A 15,409-nucleotide genomic window follows, 5' to 3' on the forward strand; every position below is an offset into this window, starting at 1 on the left:
TTCCTCTATAGGCATCTACACATAAGTTTATTAGCACATATTTTTTCCTCCAAGTTCATAAATTGCAGCTAGTTAACATACAGTGTAATATTATTTTCAGGTGAAGAATTTAGTGATTCATTATTTACATACAACACCTGGTGCTCATAACAAGTACCCTCCATAATACCCATCATCTATTTAACCCATTCTTTCTTCATTTTCTATCTCAGTCGAACTCCAAATGAGATGATTTGAGTATATGTCCATTCAAGCTCATCACCTCCATACAGTATCTCTGCAGGAACATGGTAGTCCTCCATCTCAGTATCCTCAAACTTCCCAACTTTGTCCTTGGGGATTTCCAATGTCCTGTGGCTTGTGTTTCTGATTGTGTCTAGGGGATAGGTGCCCCACCCTCTGCTGGCAAAGTCTTCTTTTCCAGAGGAGTGGAGACATTTTCTGGGCAAATGTGGAGCTCTCAAGAGCCAACTTCAGGTTTTAAAAAGCATTCTAGTTTGTTATCTTGCCTAGCCAATTCCCAGGGCTCAATGATACATACTGGTTTTTACTTTGCTAACTTACAGTGTTGTGGGAGACTTAAAAGAGGAGCTTTCTTAAGCCTAACCTCAAAATTTGGGGGCAGTTGGATATATTGTCAGATGGTGGGATCTTAAAGGCTTATGATCGATATTAGTGGGTCTTAGGTCATTTCAGGAAGGAATCTCTGAAGGGAAGCAATTACGGACATGAGATTGGGTCCCCAAGTGAAAGCAATGTGTCTCCTTTCTGAATTACCAAAACAATTGTCCCCTGGCTCTTTGGGATTACCCAAATTGATGACCTTTCAGTGTTTCTCCCCATCCTACAGCCAAAATATTTTTTTTGAGAGCCCATAACCTCTTATTCCCAGGTGACTGCCCAGGATGTGCGGAAGGAAAGCCCTCTACTCTTCAAGTTCCGAGCTAAGTTCTACCCTGAGGATGTATCTGAGGAATTGATCCAGGACATCACCCAGCGCCTGTTCTTCCTGCAAGTGAAGGAGGGCATTCTCAATGATGATATTTACTGCCCACCTGAGACTGCTGTGCTGCTGGCCTCCTATGCTGTCCAGTCTAAATATGGTGACTTCAATAAGGAAGTCCACAAGTCTGGCTACTTGGCTGGGGACAAGTTGCTGCCACAGAGGTAAGGTGGTGCCTTTGGCGGGAGGGGGCTGCAGTCCATGGCTGACCAATCTCTATTACACAGGGACTGCCAGATCTGTTCCTTTCCACTAGGGTCTGTCTGAGGACCATCTTATGCTGCTCAGAGAGACATATTTGCATATGGCGCCATACCCTATTGTCTCTCTGACTCTCAAAAGAAAAAGTTTTTTTTTTCCCTCTCTGCCTGATTACAGAACTTCTTTACTCTGGAAACAGGTGCTTGTATGGATTACCAGAGACGGCTTGACATAGCCTATCCTGGTTCCATTTTCTCAATCCTTTTCACTGATTTAGACCTCTTGTATCAGAGGTTCACAGAGGAGAGAGAGAAATACCCAAGCCAGGATGTGGGGGAGTTCCAACAGTCTTTTAATATTGACAGCCAGTGTATAGAGATTTCTGCTTTTATAAACGTCAAAGCTGAATGCTCTCAAACATTCATTATTTTTGTTTTAGCATCGCGACAACACATAAAATGAATAAGGCAGGCATTATACTTATTTCCTGGCTAAGGAAATAGAGCAGGGGCACTCACTATGAATTGCCAGATCTCTCACAGCTCATTTGAAACAGAATCAGACCTGGAGCCCTAGTCTTTTGAATTTTTAACCCTGTTTTTTTCCCTACTGCATCCAATGGCCATTTTCATAAGCTTTCGGATAGAAGGGAAAGTTCTTGATTCTGGGATCCTCAGTCCCATTGGAGCTGTGGCATATGCACAACTTACCTGAAAGTGTTAGGGATAGTGGTTGTTCCCTGGAACTCTACCTGATCACTGCTTTGATGTCTGAGATGGCATATTTAAAACAAGTCTTGGGGGACCGGGGTGGCTCAGTCGGTTTAAGCATCTGACTTCAGCTCAGGTTATGATCTTGCAGTTTGTTGGTTTGTTGTTGCATCAGGCTCTGTGCTGACAGCTCAGAACCTGGAGCCTGCTTCTGATTCTGTGTGTCTCCCTCTCTCTCTGCCTCTCTCTCTCTCCCTCTCAAATAAATAAACATAAAAAAGTTAATACAAGTCTTGTTTATGATGTAGTACATCTGGGAGGTTGAGCCTGTTAGTTTCTTCCAAAGCTATTTGGGCTCAGTTCTCTGATCACATGGGCTGTGATCTCATCCCTGAGCAATTTTCTCATAAACACAAACTATTGGTCCCACAGGGATCTAGGAGAGAGTGTCCTGACTCTTAGCCTCTCAATTCACCACAGACTCTTGATACATTACTGCCCTACTTGGAGACCGCAACATATTATTGTGTGTGTGTGTGTGTGTGTGTGTGTGTGTGTGTGTGTGTGTTTGAGAGAGAGAGAGAAAGAGAGAGAGGGAGAGGGAGGGAGATAGAGACAAGCAGGCAGAGGGGGATGGAGAGAGAGGATCTTAAGCAGGCTCCACTCCCAGCGTGGAGCCTGACACAGGCCTCAATCTTACAATGTGAATTTATGGCCTGAGCCGAAATCAAGAGTTGTACACTTAACCAACTGAGCCACCCAGGTACCCCCTTAGTATTGGATTTTTTGGTTAAAACTACAAAGGAAGGTGTTTCCATTGTCTTTCTTTTCCACCCATTATTGTAGCCCTCCTACATCTCAGGCAGTTCCCTATGTCTAATTAATACCTCCTGCTGTAATTTCCATCTACTTCTAATATGACTTCAGTGGGCTGACTTCCATATTTTCTTTGCATCAACCCTTCAGAGAGCTAAGTGAGCTCCCTTTTATTCCTTCATTTGGGTTTTGTGCTTGAAACTACTATCTGTTGTGTTTCCAGGGTCCTGGAGCAGCATAAACTCAACAAGGACCAGTGGGAGGAGCGGATCCAGGTGTGGCATGAGGAGCACCGGGGCATGCTTAGGTAAGCCTGCCCTGGAAACTATGGGTTCTACTGCTTTTTTTAAGGGAGAATGAGAGTAGGTTGTGGGGGAAAAGAGACAAAAGACTAAAGACACTGGAGATGTTGGAGATAAAGGGACAGGAATGCAATTTATAGGGGAAAGTAGAGATAGAAGGCAAATCAGGATTATTTTTGTGAATGATGGCAACTGTTAGCCCAAACAGTTTTGACTGTAAAGAAATGAAAGGGACCTCAGTATCCCTAGAGAACTTCTGGGGTACCAAGGGCTTCTTCCCAACAAAGAAATGGGGAAGGAGCTCTCTAAACATAGTAAATCATTTAGGTGTTGTTTAGTTCAGGAATAAATCTTCTCATTTTACCATCACCACACTATCTGGGCTCTGCTAAGAACTTGTCATAAGTGCAGAACAGGGATGCTGTCTTCCTGGGTCTAATTCATAGGCTCCCCTCTGTAACACCTCCATATCTGTCATTTAGGGAAGATGCTGTCCTAGAGTATCTGAAGATTGCCCAGGACCTGGAGATGTATGGTGTGAACTACTTCAGCATCAAGAACAAGAAAGGCTCAGAGCTGTGGCTGGGGGTGGATGCTCTAGGTCTCAACATCTATGAGCAGAATGACAGGTATAGCTCAGAGGTCTCTTAGTTTATTTGGGCCACTCTGACACCTAGGGCTCATGATGAAGTAGGACTGTACCTCCTGGGTCCCACCTGGGTCCCACCTTTTTCTACCTAGTTTAGATCAGCCCAAATGTTTGCACAACCTCCAAGGCCTCTAAATCTTGCATTGACTAGATTTGCAGTGTCTACTACAGTAGTCACTGGCCACATGTGGCTATTAAGCACTTTGAAATGTGACTACTCTTGAATTAAGATATGTTATAAGTATAAACTATACACCAGACTTTAGAGACTTAGTGTGAAATACAGAATGTAGAATGTCTCAATTTTTTTAATATTAATCTACATGTTCAAATGATAGTATTTTGGATATACTGGGTTAAATGAACTGTTATTATATTTAATTCCACTATATTTCTTTTTACTTATTTTCATATAGCTATTAGAAAATTTAAAATTACATGTGTGGTTCTCATTATATTTCCATTGGACAGCACTAGCCTAGAACCTACCTTGTGAGGGTTTATAATTAATCCCATTCCCATATGACGATTAAATACCTTTTGGCCTATAATCCCTCTTGCTACAGACATATCTCACTTGCTTATTTTTTCCCTTTTGTCTGCCCTTGGTGAGGATGGATATAATAAATTATTGTTCCATGTAATTTCTGAATCTTAGAGCTCATTGTTTACATTATCCCAGCTGTTACAACCTCGAGAGGAAGAGTCCCAATAAAATAGGGCTGGAGATTCTTGTGAGAGATTTTTATAAGGTCCATGCCTCAACAAAAAATACAAAAAAAAAAAACAAACCTCAAAGATTGGGACAAGGAATAATATGTTGGTTGTAGTATCATGAGGTCTTTTGTGCACCCTCAATACTGGCATCTGTCCTCATGGCATAAGATAACACTGGATCTACCTCCTTAAGGAAGAAGTTGGAGGCGTGGAGGGCAAACCACCAACCCTCTATGTCCTTCTTATCTTTCCCTTGTCCTGATGTTCTTGTTCTCTACAGACTGACTCCCAAGATAGGCTTTCCCTGGAGTGAAATCAGAAACATTTCTTTCAATGACAAGAAATTTGTCATCAAGCCCATTGACAAAAAAGCCCCGGTAAGTGATTCCTCCTACTGGCCAAGACAGGTACTTACCAAGACCTTGATAATGCTAGGAGCAATCATACCATCTTGCTCTCATTTTTCTGGCTTTTTTTTTTTTTTTTTTGTAGTGGGGAGGAGGCACAAAAGGAGATTGGCACCGGAAGGGGATTTTGATGCCAAGACATGGCTAACAGGCATCCTGTAGCTGGTGCCGCCCTGCTACCTGTGTCTCAGGAGAAGCATGGATGAGGGAGAGCCATAGGCAGTCTAAATGCTGCCTCTTAGCCACTGTCTTCTTCTGCCCTAATGCTCTAGGGGTGGAAACAGAGAGTGTATCTGTTTTTTAAAGCATCTAGGCTCCAGAAAGTTAAACTGTTCATGTACTTTGGCCTATTTTTAATTTAATTTAATTTTATTTTTTTATTATTTTTTTAACATTTATTTATTTTTGAGACAGAGAGAGACAGAGCATGAATGGGGGAGGGTCACAGAGAGAGGGAAACACAGAATCTGAAACAGGCTCCAGGCTCCGAGCTGTCAGCACAGAGCCCGACGCGGGGCCCGAACCCATGGACCGTAAGATCATGACCTGAGCCGAAGTTGGACGCTTAACCAACCAAGCCACCCAGGTGCCCCTGGCCTATTTTTAATTTTAAAGAAAGAATAGAGTCGGAAGTTCAGATCCAAAGATGATCCTCCAAACTTGTTTTTTGGTGTTACTTTGCTGCTGTCCTCTCAAGACTTATCTGCACAATAACCCAAGAACAAGAAAGGGCTTTGGTTCCATTCATTCCTTTAATATCCTCATTATACTTTTCACCCTTTCAGTTGCCTGTGGCTAATAAGACTGGAAAGCTGGTGATTGGGAGTAAGATAGAAAACAAAAAAACAAAAAAGAGTCTCCTCTTTTGGTGTACCTCATGTGCAACAAGGGTCAATGGCCATGCCCAGCCAGACCATTCTCATGAGGCCTCAATCATTCTTCTCCAGCCTTGAGGTCTCTGAACTTCTGCTGCTAGGCACTATATATATATATATATATATATATATATATATACACACACATGTATATATGTATATATGTATATATATTATACATATATGTATATACGTATATGTATATGTGTATATGTATATATAGTATATATAGTGTATATATATATATATATATATAATCTCATTTAACCCTCAACAGCATTGTCAGGTAGTAGCATACCAATTTTATAACTGATTAAACTGAGTTTCAGAGAGATGGAGTGATTTGCCCAAGATCACACAACTAAAAATGGTAAATCTGGGATTTATACCTAAGTTATTTGACTTCTAGAGCCTGTGCTCCTTCTACTGCACACTAAGCTATATAGTAGCTTATACAGTAGTAGTTTGGGTTCAGTGGCAGAGGAGCTAGTAGTTAATCCATTATCTGATAATCTTGGTCCAGTGGTACCTGTAATAACAAACTCAGACTCACACAATTTGTGTGTGTGTGTGTGTGTGTGTGTGTGTGTGTGTTTATTGAAACCGCTGCTGTGTTCAACTTTCATAAGAAAAAGGTAAGTAATAAAGCCAGCTGAGATCAAGGGCTTCTTTTAAAAAAAGGACAGCCAGGACACTCAATGTTAAGGAGATTTAGGTATTCATGTATGTATTTACAACTTGCCTTATTCCAAAAATAATTTAAGGGGCTGTGTCTGGGATGTGCTTTTAGATTACAGAAACAGTCCAGCCACCCATACTGTACTCACCAGTGTGTTATGTGGGGGTTATTGGGTCTCTAAAAGAGGCTCCTGAGATTCAGCAGGATCCCTGATTAGCAGATGTAGTCAGTTCCTATCTTTCAATTAGATTGAGGGTATTTTAGGATGCTTTCATAAGCACAAGTTGCAAGAAATTGTAGTTTGGTAGTTTTCAGAGACAAAAAACCTGGGTTCTAGTCTTGGGTCTGTTGCTAGCTTGCTATGTCACTTCAGCACTCTGATAATTAATTTTCCTATTTCTAACATGAGAAAATTGGGCTAAAAAACCTTTCCTATGCTTTTGGACTTAGCTTTTCAAAAAGCAAAAGCTTACCTTCATCTGTCCCTTAAAATTCATTTTTATTATTGGTTTCCCATCAGGACTTTGTCTTTTATGCTCCCCGGCTGCGGATTAACAAGCGTATCTTGGCCTTGTGCATGGGGAACCATGAACTATACATGCGCCGCCGCAAGCCTGACACCATTGAGGTGCAGCAGATGAAGGCACAGGCCCGGGAGGAAAAGCACCAGAAACAGATGGAACGGTAGGTTCTGTGGAACTGGAGTGGAGTGGAGGCTGGGGCTGGGGAAAAGAAACTTCTCAAAGGTGTCAAATTATAAAAAACAAAAACAAAAACAAAAAACAAAGATATGAAGCCATCCTTGGATAGGTAGAGAGAGGGAGCTGTACAGGGCTGACACTTTCTCAAGTCTCAGGCATCCCTTTACCCAGGAAGCAGGCATTAGAAGCCTAGGATTTCAGAGGCTCATGAAGACATAGTTCCACATTGTCTTTGACCTTAATGTCGTTGCTCTTCTATGCAGACTCTGGGTTGCTTCAGATTATCTGACCAATGTGGTGGCATTAGCAGAAACTTTCATGCACATTTAAACATGGATTCTGTAGGGATTTTTGGGTGGAATTAGGAAGAGCCACCAGAATTTTCCTTATGAAGCCCCTGTACTCTCTCTGTAACCACTTTGTTATTGAAGGTGTAGCAAAGCTCAGCAACATCAACATCTACTTGGGAACTTATTAGAAAGTCAGAATCTGAGACCCTACCCCAGATCTACTGACTCAGAATCTGCATCTTAAGATCCTAAGTGATCAGTTCTCCAAAGAAGCCACCAGGCACATGAAAACATCCTTAGTCTATTAGGGAAATGCAAATCAAAACTACAATGAGGTAGCACTTGATAACTCACTAATATAGAATAAGTAAATAAATCAATACAGAAAATAATAGCATTGTCAAGCATGTGGAGAAATTGAAACTCATGTAAATTACTGGTAGAAACGTAAAATGTTTCAGCTACTGTGGAAAATAGTTTGGTGGTTTCTCAAAAAGTGTAACATAGAATTACCACATGAGGGGCACCTGGGTCGCTCAGTTGGTTGCCTCTCTGACCTCTGCTCAGGTCATGATCTTGCGGTTCATGGTTTCAAGCCTTGCATTGGACTCTGTGCTGACAGTTCAGAGCCTGGATCCTGCCTCAGATTCTGTATCTCCCTCTCTCTCTCTCTACCCCTCCCGTGCTAACAATATGTCTCTCTCCCTCTCAAAAATAAATATTTTAAAAAATTAAAAAATAAGCAGAATTATCATATGATCCCACAACTCCACTACTAGGTATATACTCAAAAGTGTTGAAAAGAGTACATGTGGGTTGCCAGGGTGGCTCAGTCAGGTAAGCATCTGACTCTACACTAAGAGTGTGGAGCCTCCTTGGGATTCTCCCTCTCTCCCTCTCTCCCTCTCTCTCTGCCCCTCCCCTACTCACACTTTCTCTCTCTCTCCCTCAAAAGTAAATAAACTTAAAGAGTACATGTACACAAGTGTTCATATCCAAAAGGTAGAAACAGTCCAAATGCCCAACCGATGAATGGATACACAAATCGTACAACTATACAGTGGAATATTATTCAGCTGTAAAAAGGAATGAAGTACTGATACATATTGCAATGTTTATGAACCTCTGTAACATTATGCTAAGTGAAAGAAACCAGACACAAAGTTCACATACTGTATGATCCCATTTATATGAAATATCTAGAATAGATAAATCTGTAGAGGCAGAATGCAAGTTGGTGGTTATTAAGGGCTATGGGGAGGAGAGATAGGAAGAGACTTGCTTAATGGATATAGGCTTTTGTTTTGGAGTGATGAAAATGTTTTTGAACTAGATAGAAGTGGCAAATATACAACATTGTGAATGTACTAAATGCCACCAAATTGTTTGCTTTATAATGGTTACTATTATATGAATTTCACCTCAATAGGTTTATTTAAAAAATGAGATCCCAGGTGATTGCTATACATTTCAAGGTTTGAGAGTACTGCTCTAGTAGGTACTCTGTCATAAAGAGTTTGGATCCTCAAGAAGCTTCTAATATAAATGAGTTCATGTCTGAGACGTTAGACACCATGGTTCTTATTCAAAAAATTTTACTGAGATTGGGGGAAGTTCACAGAGCTGGATCTGACAGTAACCTTCCCTCAAGGACCTTATATATAGTCTTGTAGGATAAAGAGAAAAAAAAACAGTATGTACATAACTGTTGAAGGTACAAAGGCTGGGTCATCTTTTCACTCAATAATTATTGAGCAGTGAAAAAAACCAAAAATCTCTGCTCTCAGGAAGCTAATATTCTAGTGGGAAGAGGCAGAACAAATAAGCAAATTAAACAGTATGTGAGATGGTAAGAAGTGCTGTGGAGAAAAATAATAAAGGGGAAAGATGGGGAGAAGGATAGGACAAGTATTCTGAGGGCCCAGAAAAAGAAAAGACATCTAGGCTAGAGTGAGAAGGAAACTTCTTTAAAGAGGTATTGGGACAAGAAAAAGTGAATACTTGTTCTAGATTTGCAACACATTCTGGGGAAAAAAAGAGCCTAGAACTGGGCTTCAGAGGGCAAGCAGAGTTAGGCCTAAGGACTGATACCCTAGCCATAGACATTATTGGACTTGAAGCACAGTATCCTAGCAGAGTCAAAACTTGACTCCCTATAACTATGAGGTAGACAAGGAAGGACAAATAGGCCATTTTACAGATGGGATACTGAGAACAAGAAAAAAGAAGTGACATAGCTAAGGTTACCCACTGGTTACCCATTGGTTACTAGTAGAGCTGTGAGTCCAGGTTGGATCTCCTGACTCAGGGACAAACTGACAGGGTACTGAGTATACTGGCCCACATGGGGCTATGATGTGAAGACAAAAATGTGGAGATAAGGCAATGTGTTCCCAACTCACAAGCTCTAAGTGTGGTAGGGGCTGAGGGTCAAGAGCAAGGGAGACTTCGGGCCTTTCCATGTAACCTTGATATACTATTCCATCCTTTCTCTGTTCTTAGTGCTCTGCTGGAAAATGAGAAGAAGAAGCGTGAGATGGCAGAAAAGGAGAAGGAGAAGATCGAACGGGAAAAGGAGGAACTGATGGAGAGACTGAAGCAGATTGAGGAACAGACTAAGAAGGCTCAGCATGGTGAGGCTTAGAGTCATTTTTGAGACTGGGTTTTCCTAGAGCCTGACTTTATGAGCTGGAGACCCTTCTGCCTGAGCTGCAGACTCAAGCTGTATAATCCATATATGGCTACAGATAGATGAAAGATTGGGCAAGAGGAAGAGTGCCTAGAACTTTCTGCCAGCTGTGCTCTAGGGTGAAGCATCTCCAGAAGGGAAACTAGGTATTTCTTCTTCATATCTGCACTCTTCACCACTTTTCCCCCTTCTTCTCTTTCCAGAACTGGAAGAACAGACCCGCAGGGCTCTGGAGCTTGAGCAGGAGCGGAAGCGTGCCCAGAGTGAGGCTGAAAAACTAGCCAAAGAACGTCAAGAAGCTGAAGAAGCCAAGGAAGCCCTGTTGCAGGCCTCTCAGGATCAGAAGAAGACCCAGGAACAGCTGGTAAAGCTACCAAATGGGCTAGGATTGTGGTACCTGAATTTTCTTCTCTGTCTGCCTATCTATTCACAGTTACCCTTGCCTGCAGGGCTGGCTTCTTCCAGCAGGGTGCCAGTCTATGGGCCCCCAGCAGATGGCTTATTCAGAAGCAAGATGCAAAGTCATTGGTGTGGCCCAGAAATCTTTGCAAACTGTCTTCCGTAACCCTTACTTTTATTCTACTTTCTTCTTAGCCCTTGGGTATCTGAGCTGATGACCTGACAAAGGAAAGGGAGGGAGGAAAGAAGCAAAGGGATTTACACTTAATTGACTGCCTGTGTGTTACAAGCTATGCTCGTGACTTTTCCTTTCCCCTTATTTTCTTATTTCCTCTCCAATAACCCTATGAGGTTAACCCATACGGATACTATGCCCAGATAAGGAAATTAGGACTCAAGGAGGTTTAAGAGACTTGTCAAAGGTCACACAATGTCACTGAATAAGGATGAGAACCCATTTTTGCCTCTCTTTGAAGGGTTTGCTCTCTAAATCATATGTAAGACTATGTGTCTATGCATTTATCAGGGAGGAGGGTTAGCATCCTTACTTTTATCATGTTTCCAAGGGTTCTGTGACTCAGAAATTAAGAACCTGTGGCCCAAATTCCTTGATATATGTTCTTCCCTTGTACTGTTTGGAGTGAGAGTGCAGGAGCTAAGACCTAGTTAGCAGAGGGAAGTTTCCTCTAGGATACCTGTCCAAGGTATGAGGGTGTGCATAAGCTTTTTCCCTTGTTCAGATCATCTTGTGACACTACAGTGTCTTTCCTATACTTGTCCTGGGAGGAGTCTTAGTGGAAACCCTGAGCATTCTAGGAAAACAGGAAAGGTTCTGGTACTTTAGGTAGTGACACAGTGATCTCCAAAGCTTTATGGAGGCCCTAACTATGCAGTGGGCAGTAGTGTATGTAAGAGAAATTGAGAGGGAGAAGGATAAAGGGAAGGAGGGAGAGGGGGAGAGAGGAAAGAGAGAGAGAAAGAGATAGATGAGGAAGAGAGAAATGACATGTTTGTCTTTAGGAGGTCTATAGTCTAGATGGGGATCTCTGACTTATATGGAAATGATTTGGAGTTAAAGAATAGTAGATCTGAGAATAAGAGTGGTCTTCCAGGCTTCCTGGAGGAGGTGTGGTAAAAAGAGTCTCCAGAACAGCAAGCAAGTGGAACAGCAGGTTCCCTATTTGTTCCCCAGGGGAACTGGTGTTGAAGATACCTGGGGCCTGAAGACCAGAAGGCTCAGCTCTCACAACCTTCCAATTTATCCATAGGCCTTGGAAATGGCAGAGTTGACAGCTCGAATCTCCCAGCTGGAGATGGCCCGACAGAAGAAGGAAAGTGAAGCTGTGGAATGGCAGCAGAAGGTGAGACACAGTGCCCAGAGCAAAGCATTATGGGAAAGAGTACTATATGAATAAATTTCAGTTCCTTAGATTCCTCAGATTTGGGCTCCTTACCCCTTCCATCCCTCCTTGACAGCAGGCATCATGAGAGAAAGCTCGAGGCTTTCTCAAATACTCCTATTATACAGCTGCAGAAACTAAAGACAAAGTGACTTGGACTACCTGATGCCTGCCTCCTTCTGGGCTATTCTATGCACATGTAGGATGCCACAAGTTAGCCTCGTCTGACTGCTGGTCTTTCTTTCCCTCTGTTACTGGACAGGCTCAGATGGTACAAGAAGATTTGGAGAAGACCCGTGCTGAGTTGAAGACTGCTATGAGTACACCTCATGTAGCCGAGCCTGCTGAGAATGAGCAGGATGAGCAGGATGAGAATGGGGCAGAGGCCAGTGCTGACCTGCGGGCTGATGCCATGGCCAAAGACCGCAGTGAGGAGGAACGTACCACTGAGGCAGAGAAGAATGAGCGTGTGCAGAAGCATCTGAAGGTATCTAGGCAGGGCCAAAGGGTCAAAGATACCATGTACATTCTCTAGATCATCATGGGAGTTAGGTAGAGGAGCCTGTCTCAGTGGAGTGTGGGAGGCTGAGCCTTTCTATGACAAGAGCTTTAAGGGTAGGCACCCATCACTTACTCATCAGACCTGGCCCCCTATTCCTTGTTTTTTTCTTTTTGCCCCATACTCCATTTAACTTTTGTATTCAGAAAATACCCTGACCTGATTTCTACCATTATTCTACTCTTAGAGAATACCTGCCATCAATCAATTGGTCCCCTAAGTTTGTGGGGGGTTTGTTTTATTTTTGCTCCACTGCAGTCCCAACAGGGCTGAAAATGGTCCTCAACAAATGTGTGTGTGTGTGTGTGTGTGTATGTGTTAGTGTATATAGAAAAAGAGGGGTGAATGTGTGTGGAGGGGGGTAGAGAGAGAGAATCTGCTTAAGGGAAGGTAAAGTTAGATCAAGCCATTAACCCCTCATCCCCTTACACCTGCACAGGCCCTCACTTCAGAACTGGCCAATGCCCGCGATGAGTCCAAGAAGACTGCCAATGACATGATACATGCTGAGAACATGCGACTTGGCCGAGACAAATACAAGACTTTGCGTCAGATCCGGCAGGGCAATACCAAGCAGCGCATCGATGAATTTGAGTCGATGTAATGGTCACCCCAACTGTAGGGACCCCTCCTCCCTTCTTCCTTGCCCCCACACTCTTTTACTCCTGCCTAACTCACACTGTGCTGAAGCCACTAACTAGAACAGCCCTGGAGTCATGCCAAGCATTCAGTGTAGCCATGGGACCAAACCTAGCCCCTCAGTTCCCACTCACTACCTTGGACAAGTACATGGCCCACAATGGTGCCAATTGGACCCTCTTTCCCTCTGTCCCATTTAATATAGCTTACAGGAAAAGACCACTTCCCTAGCTTAGAGGCACTTCGCACTTGATTTGGGAAATACCCCTTCATTTACTGTTGTTCTGTAGGGGTGAAGTGTGGTATTGGTTGAAAAATAACCCCCACACCCCTGCCACAGACTGCCTTCCTTTTCAGGGTCCTGTGATTTGCAGAAAATCACATGGTTTAGGAAAGGAGGCACGGCCCTGAGTATATGCTCTAGGATGTCAAATGACCTAGGATTAGCCCTTCCAATTCCCATTTCTTCTAGAGTTATTTAGGCTTTATAATGATTGGAAGCTAAAAAGATGTTCATTCTTCTCTATACCTCCCAGATGGGGCCTGCTACAAACTCAGTTCTAGTAAGTTTTATCCCTGAGTTTCTCCCCATGGTGAGATGGCAGGAGACAGTACCTTCAAGAGACTTCACCAACGTCTTAGAAGGCTGTTGGCCATTCACTTCAGGCAAGGCTGGATAGGAGAGCCTACCCTAATGTTTTATAGGAGACTAGGCTTGTTTCAAGTGAGCTTTATGGGTGGAAAATGTATTATTCTGAGTTCCTTCCTTCGTGGGATCTGCCCCTCCCCACTCCAACCCCCAAATTCCCTCCAGCTAGAATGGTAGGGATGGTTACCCAAAAACCTAGCCAGTCCCATCCAGCACTCTTGCCAAAGGGAGGAAATGTTCACACTGGGCTTCAGTATTTTTTCTGCCAGGGTTCTAAGGTCACTTCTTTCATCAGAGCTTCCATCAGAGCTATGTGGGCCACCATTCCTGCTTCAGGGCCATCCATGCCTTAGTATGGTGAGCTCTGGAACTTGATGCCAGTTGGTTCAATTGGTGAGTGGGTAGAAGATGCTGAGTGTGGTGAGAAAAGCCTTCAGCCTGGATCCCACTGTTTACTTGACCCCCTGAGATCCTTAATAGGTCCTTTCCCTCACCCCCTCCAAGGTGATGAATGGACCCTGCTTCTGTTTAACAAACCTCTACCCAAGTCTTGCCCCAGCTGTGCTGCCCCTTGAAGTTGTAAACCAGAGAGATGTTGGGGGCTCTGGTCTGGTCCCTTCTACACTCCAACCTCTTTCTTTCAATCCAGGATTAACCTCCCCTTCCTCTATGTTTCATGTGTGCTCTTTTTTTTACAAGTATTATATATTCTAGTGGCATCTAATTCAATATTGATTTCTGTGTTTCTTGCTAATGCACTCTTAGAAGATATTAGTCTTGAGGCAGGATCATTTTGGCCTCATTCCCTTACCATCCCCACACCTGGGAAGCATATACTATATTATTAAAGAATATTTTGCCAGAAACATTATTGCAAGAAGCTTTCAGTATTAGTGATGTCACCTGTCACTATAGGTCCTACAGTCCCTTCTTAAAATACTTGGTATTTGTTTCATTGTTTTTATTTTGCCTTCTCCCAAGAGTTTAGTTCCCAAGGGGTTATACTGTCCTTCCATGCAATGCCCCTAGCCCAGAGCCCTTGGCTTTGATCCCTCCCTGACTTCATTCTGACTTTGGGGAGTCATGTGCATTGCTGTGAATTATATTGACACTCTCTTGGTGATATGCCCTATACTAGCTAAATTCAAACCTGAAATTGTAGGGCAGTTTAGCTGCCTTAAGGGCAATAACCCATTCACAGGGAGGCTGGGAAGAAAGGTTAGATTTTGTATTTAGGTTTTTGTGTGCATGTGTATTTTGGGGGGTTTTAAAAAATTTTTTGGAGGGGTTTATGCTCAACTCATGTTCTGTTTCAGTGCCAATAAAAGGAAGACTTCTCTGTGACTTGATATTTTGTTGTAGTATGTATGAGTGGGTGGTTGTAAGATACTTCACTGTAATTTACATTCTGTAGACCACCTTCCAATCCTGGTCTCATTTCATACTCATTTCAGTCCTATGGAGAGTGGATATTACCATCCTCATTTTAGGAAGGAAGCAATGGACTTGAGAAAACACTACCCAAGGGACAAGACTGTCTGACTTAATTGCCTACACAGTTTCCAGGACTACAGGTCAACTTTTCCAGTGTAGGTGGGCCCTGAATTGATCATGGGATGCTCCTGGGCTCACTTGGACTTGGGGCTTTAGAATTTTTTGTGAAGGGTCTCTAGACTCCTCCTGGGATAGTCAGGTCTTGTCCTGCTCCCTTATTGGGAAGTACT

General features: G+C 42.9%; 1 protein-coding gene across 1 annotated transcript in view; it reads left to right on the forward strand.

The window, feature by feature from the left end:
- MSN (moesin) overlaps positions 1-15,034 on the forward strand; it is a 65,225-nt gene extending 50,191 nt beyond the window's left edge. The window contains exons 4-13 of the mRNA XM_004000571.6: positions 893-1,167; positions 2,954-3,037; positions 3,515-3,661; positions 4,679-4,775; positions 6,880-7,043; positions 9,853-9,983; positions 10,243-10,403; positions 11,707-11,799; positions 12,101-12,325; positions 12,837-15,034. Coding sequence (XP_004000620.1) covers positions 893-1,167; positions 2,954-3,037; positions 3,515-3,661; positions 4,679-4,775; positions 6,880-7,043; positions 9,853-9,983; positions 10,243-10,403; positions 11,707-11,799; positions 12,101-12,325; positions 12,837-13,001 — 1,542 coding nt within the window. The 3' untranslated portion in view covers positions 13,002-15,034. The remainder of the gene's footprint in view (positions 1-892; positions 1,168-2,953; positions 3,038-3,514; positions 3,662-4,678; positions 4,776-6,879; positions 7,044-9,852; positions 9,984-10,242; positions 10,404-11,706; positions 11,800-12,100; positions 12,326-12,836) is intronic.
- The last annotated feature ends 375 nt before the right edge of the window (positions 15,035-15,409 follow it).

The sequence above is a fragment of the Felis catus genome, chromosome X (assembly GCF_018350175.1).
Source record: "Felis catus isolate Fca126 chromosome X, F.catus_Fca126_mat1.0, whole genome shotgun sequence".
NCBI lineage: Eukaryota > Metazoa > Chordata > Mammalia > Carnivora > Felidae > Felis > Felis catus.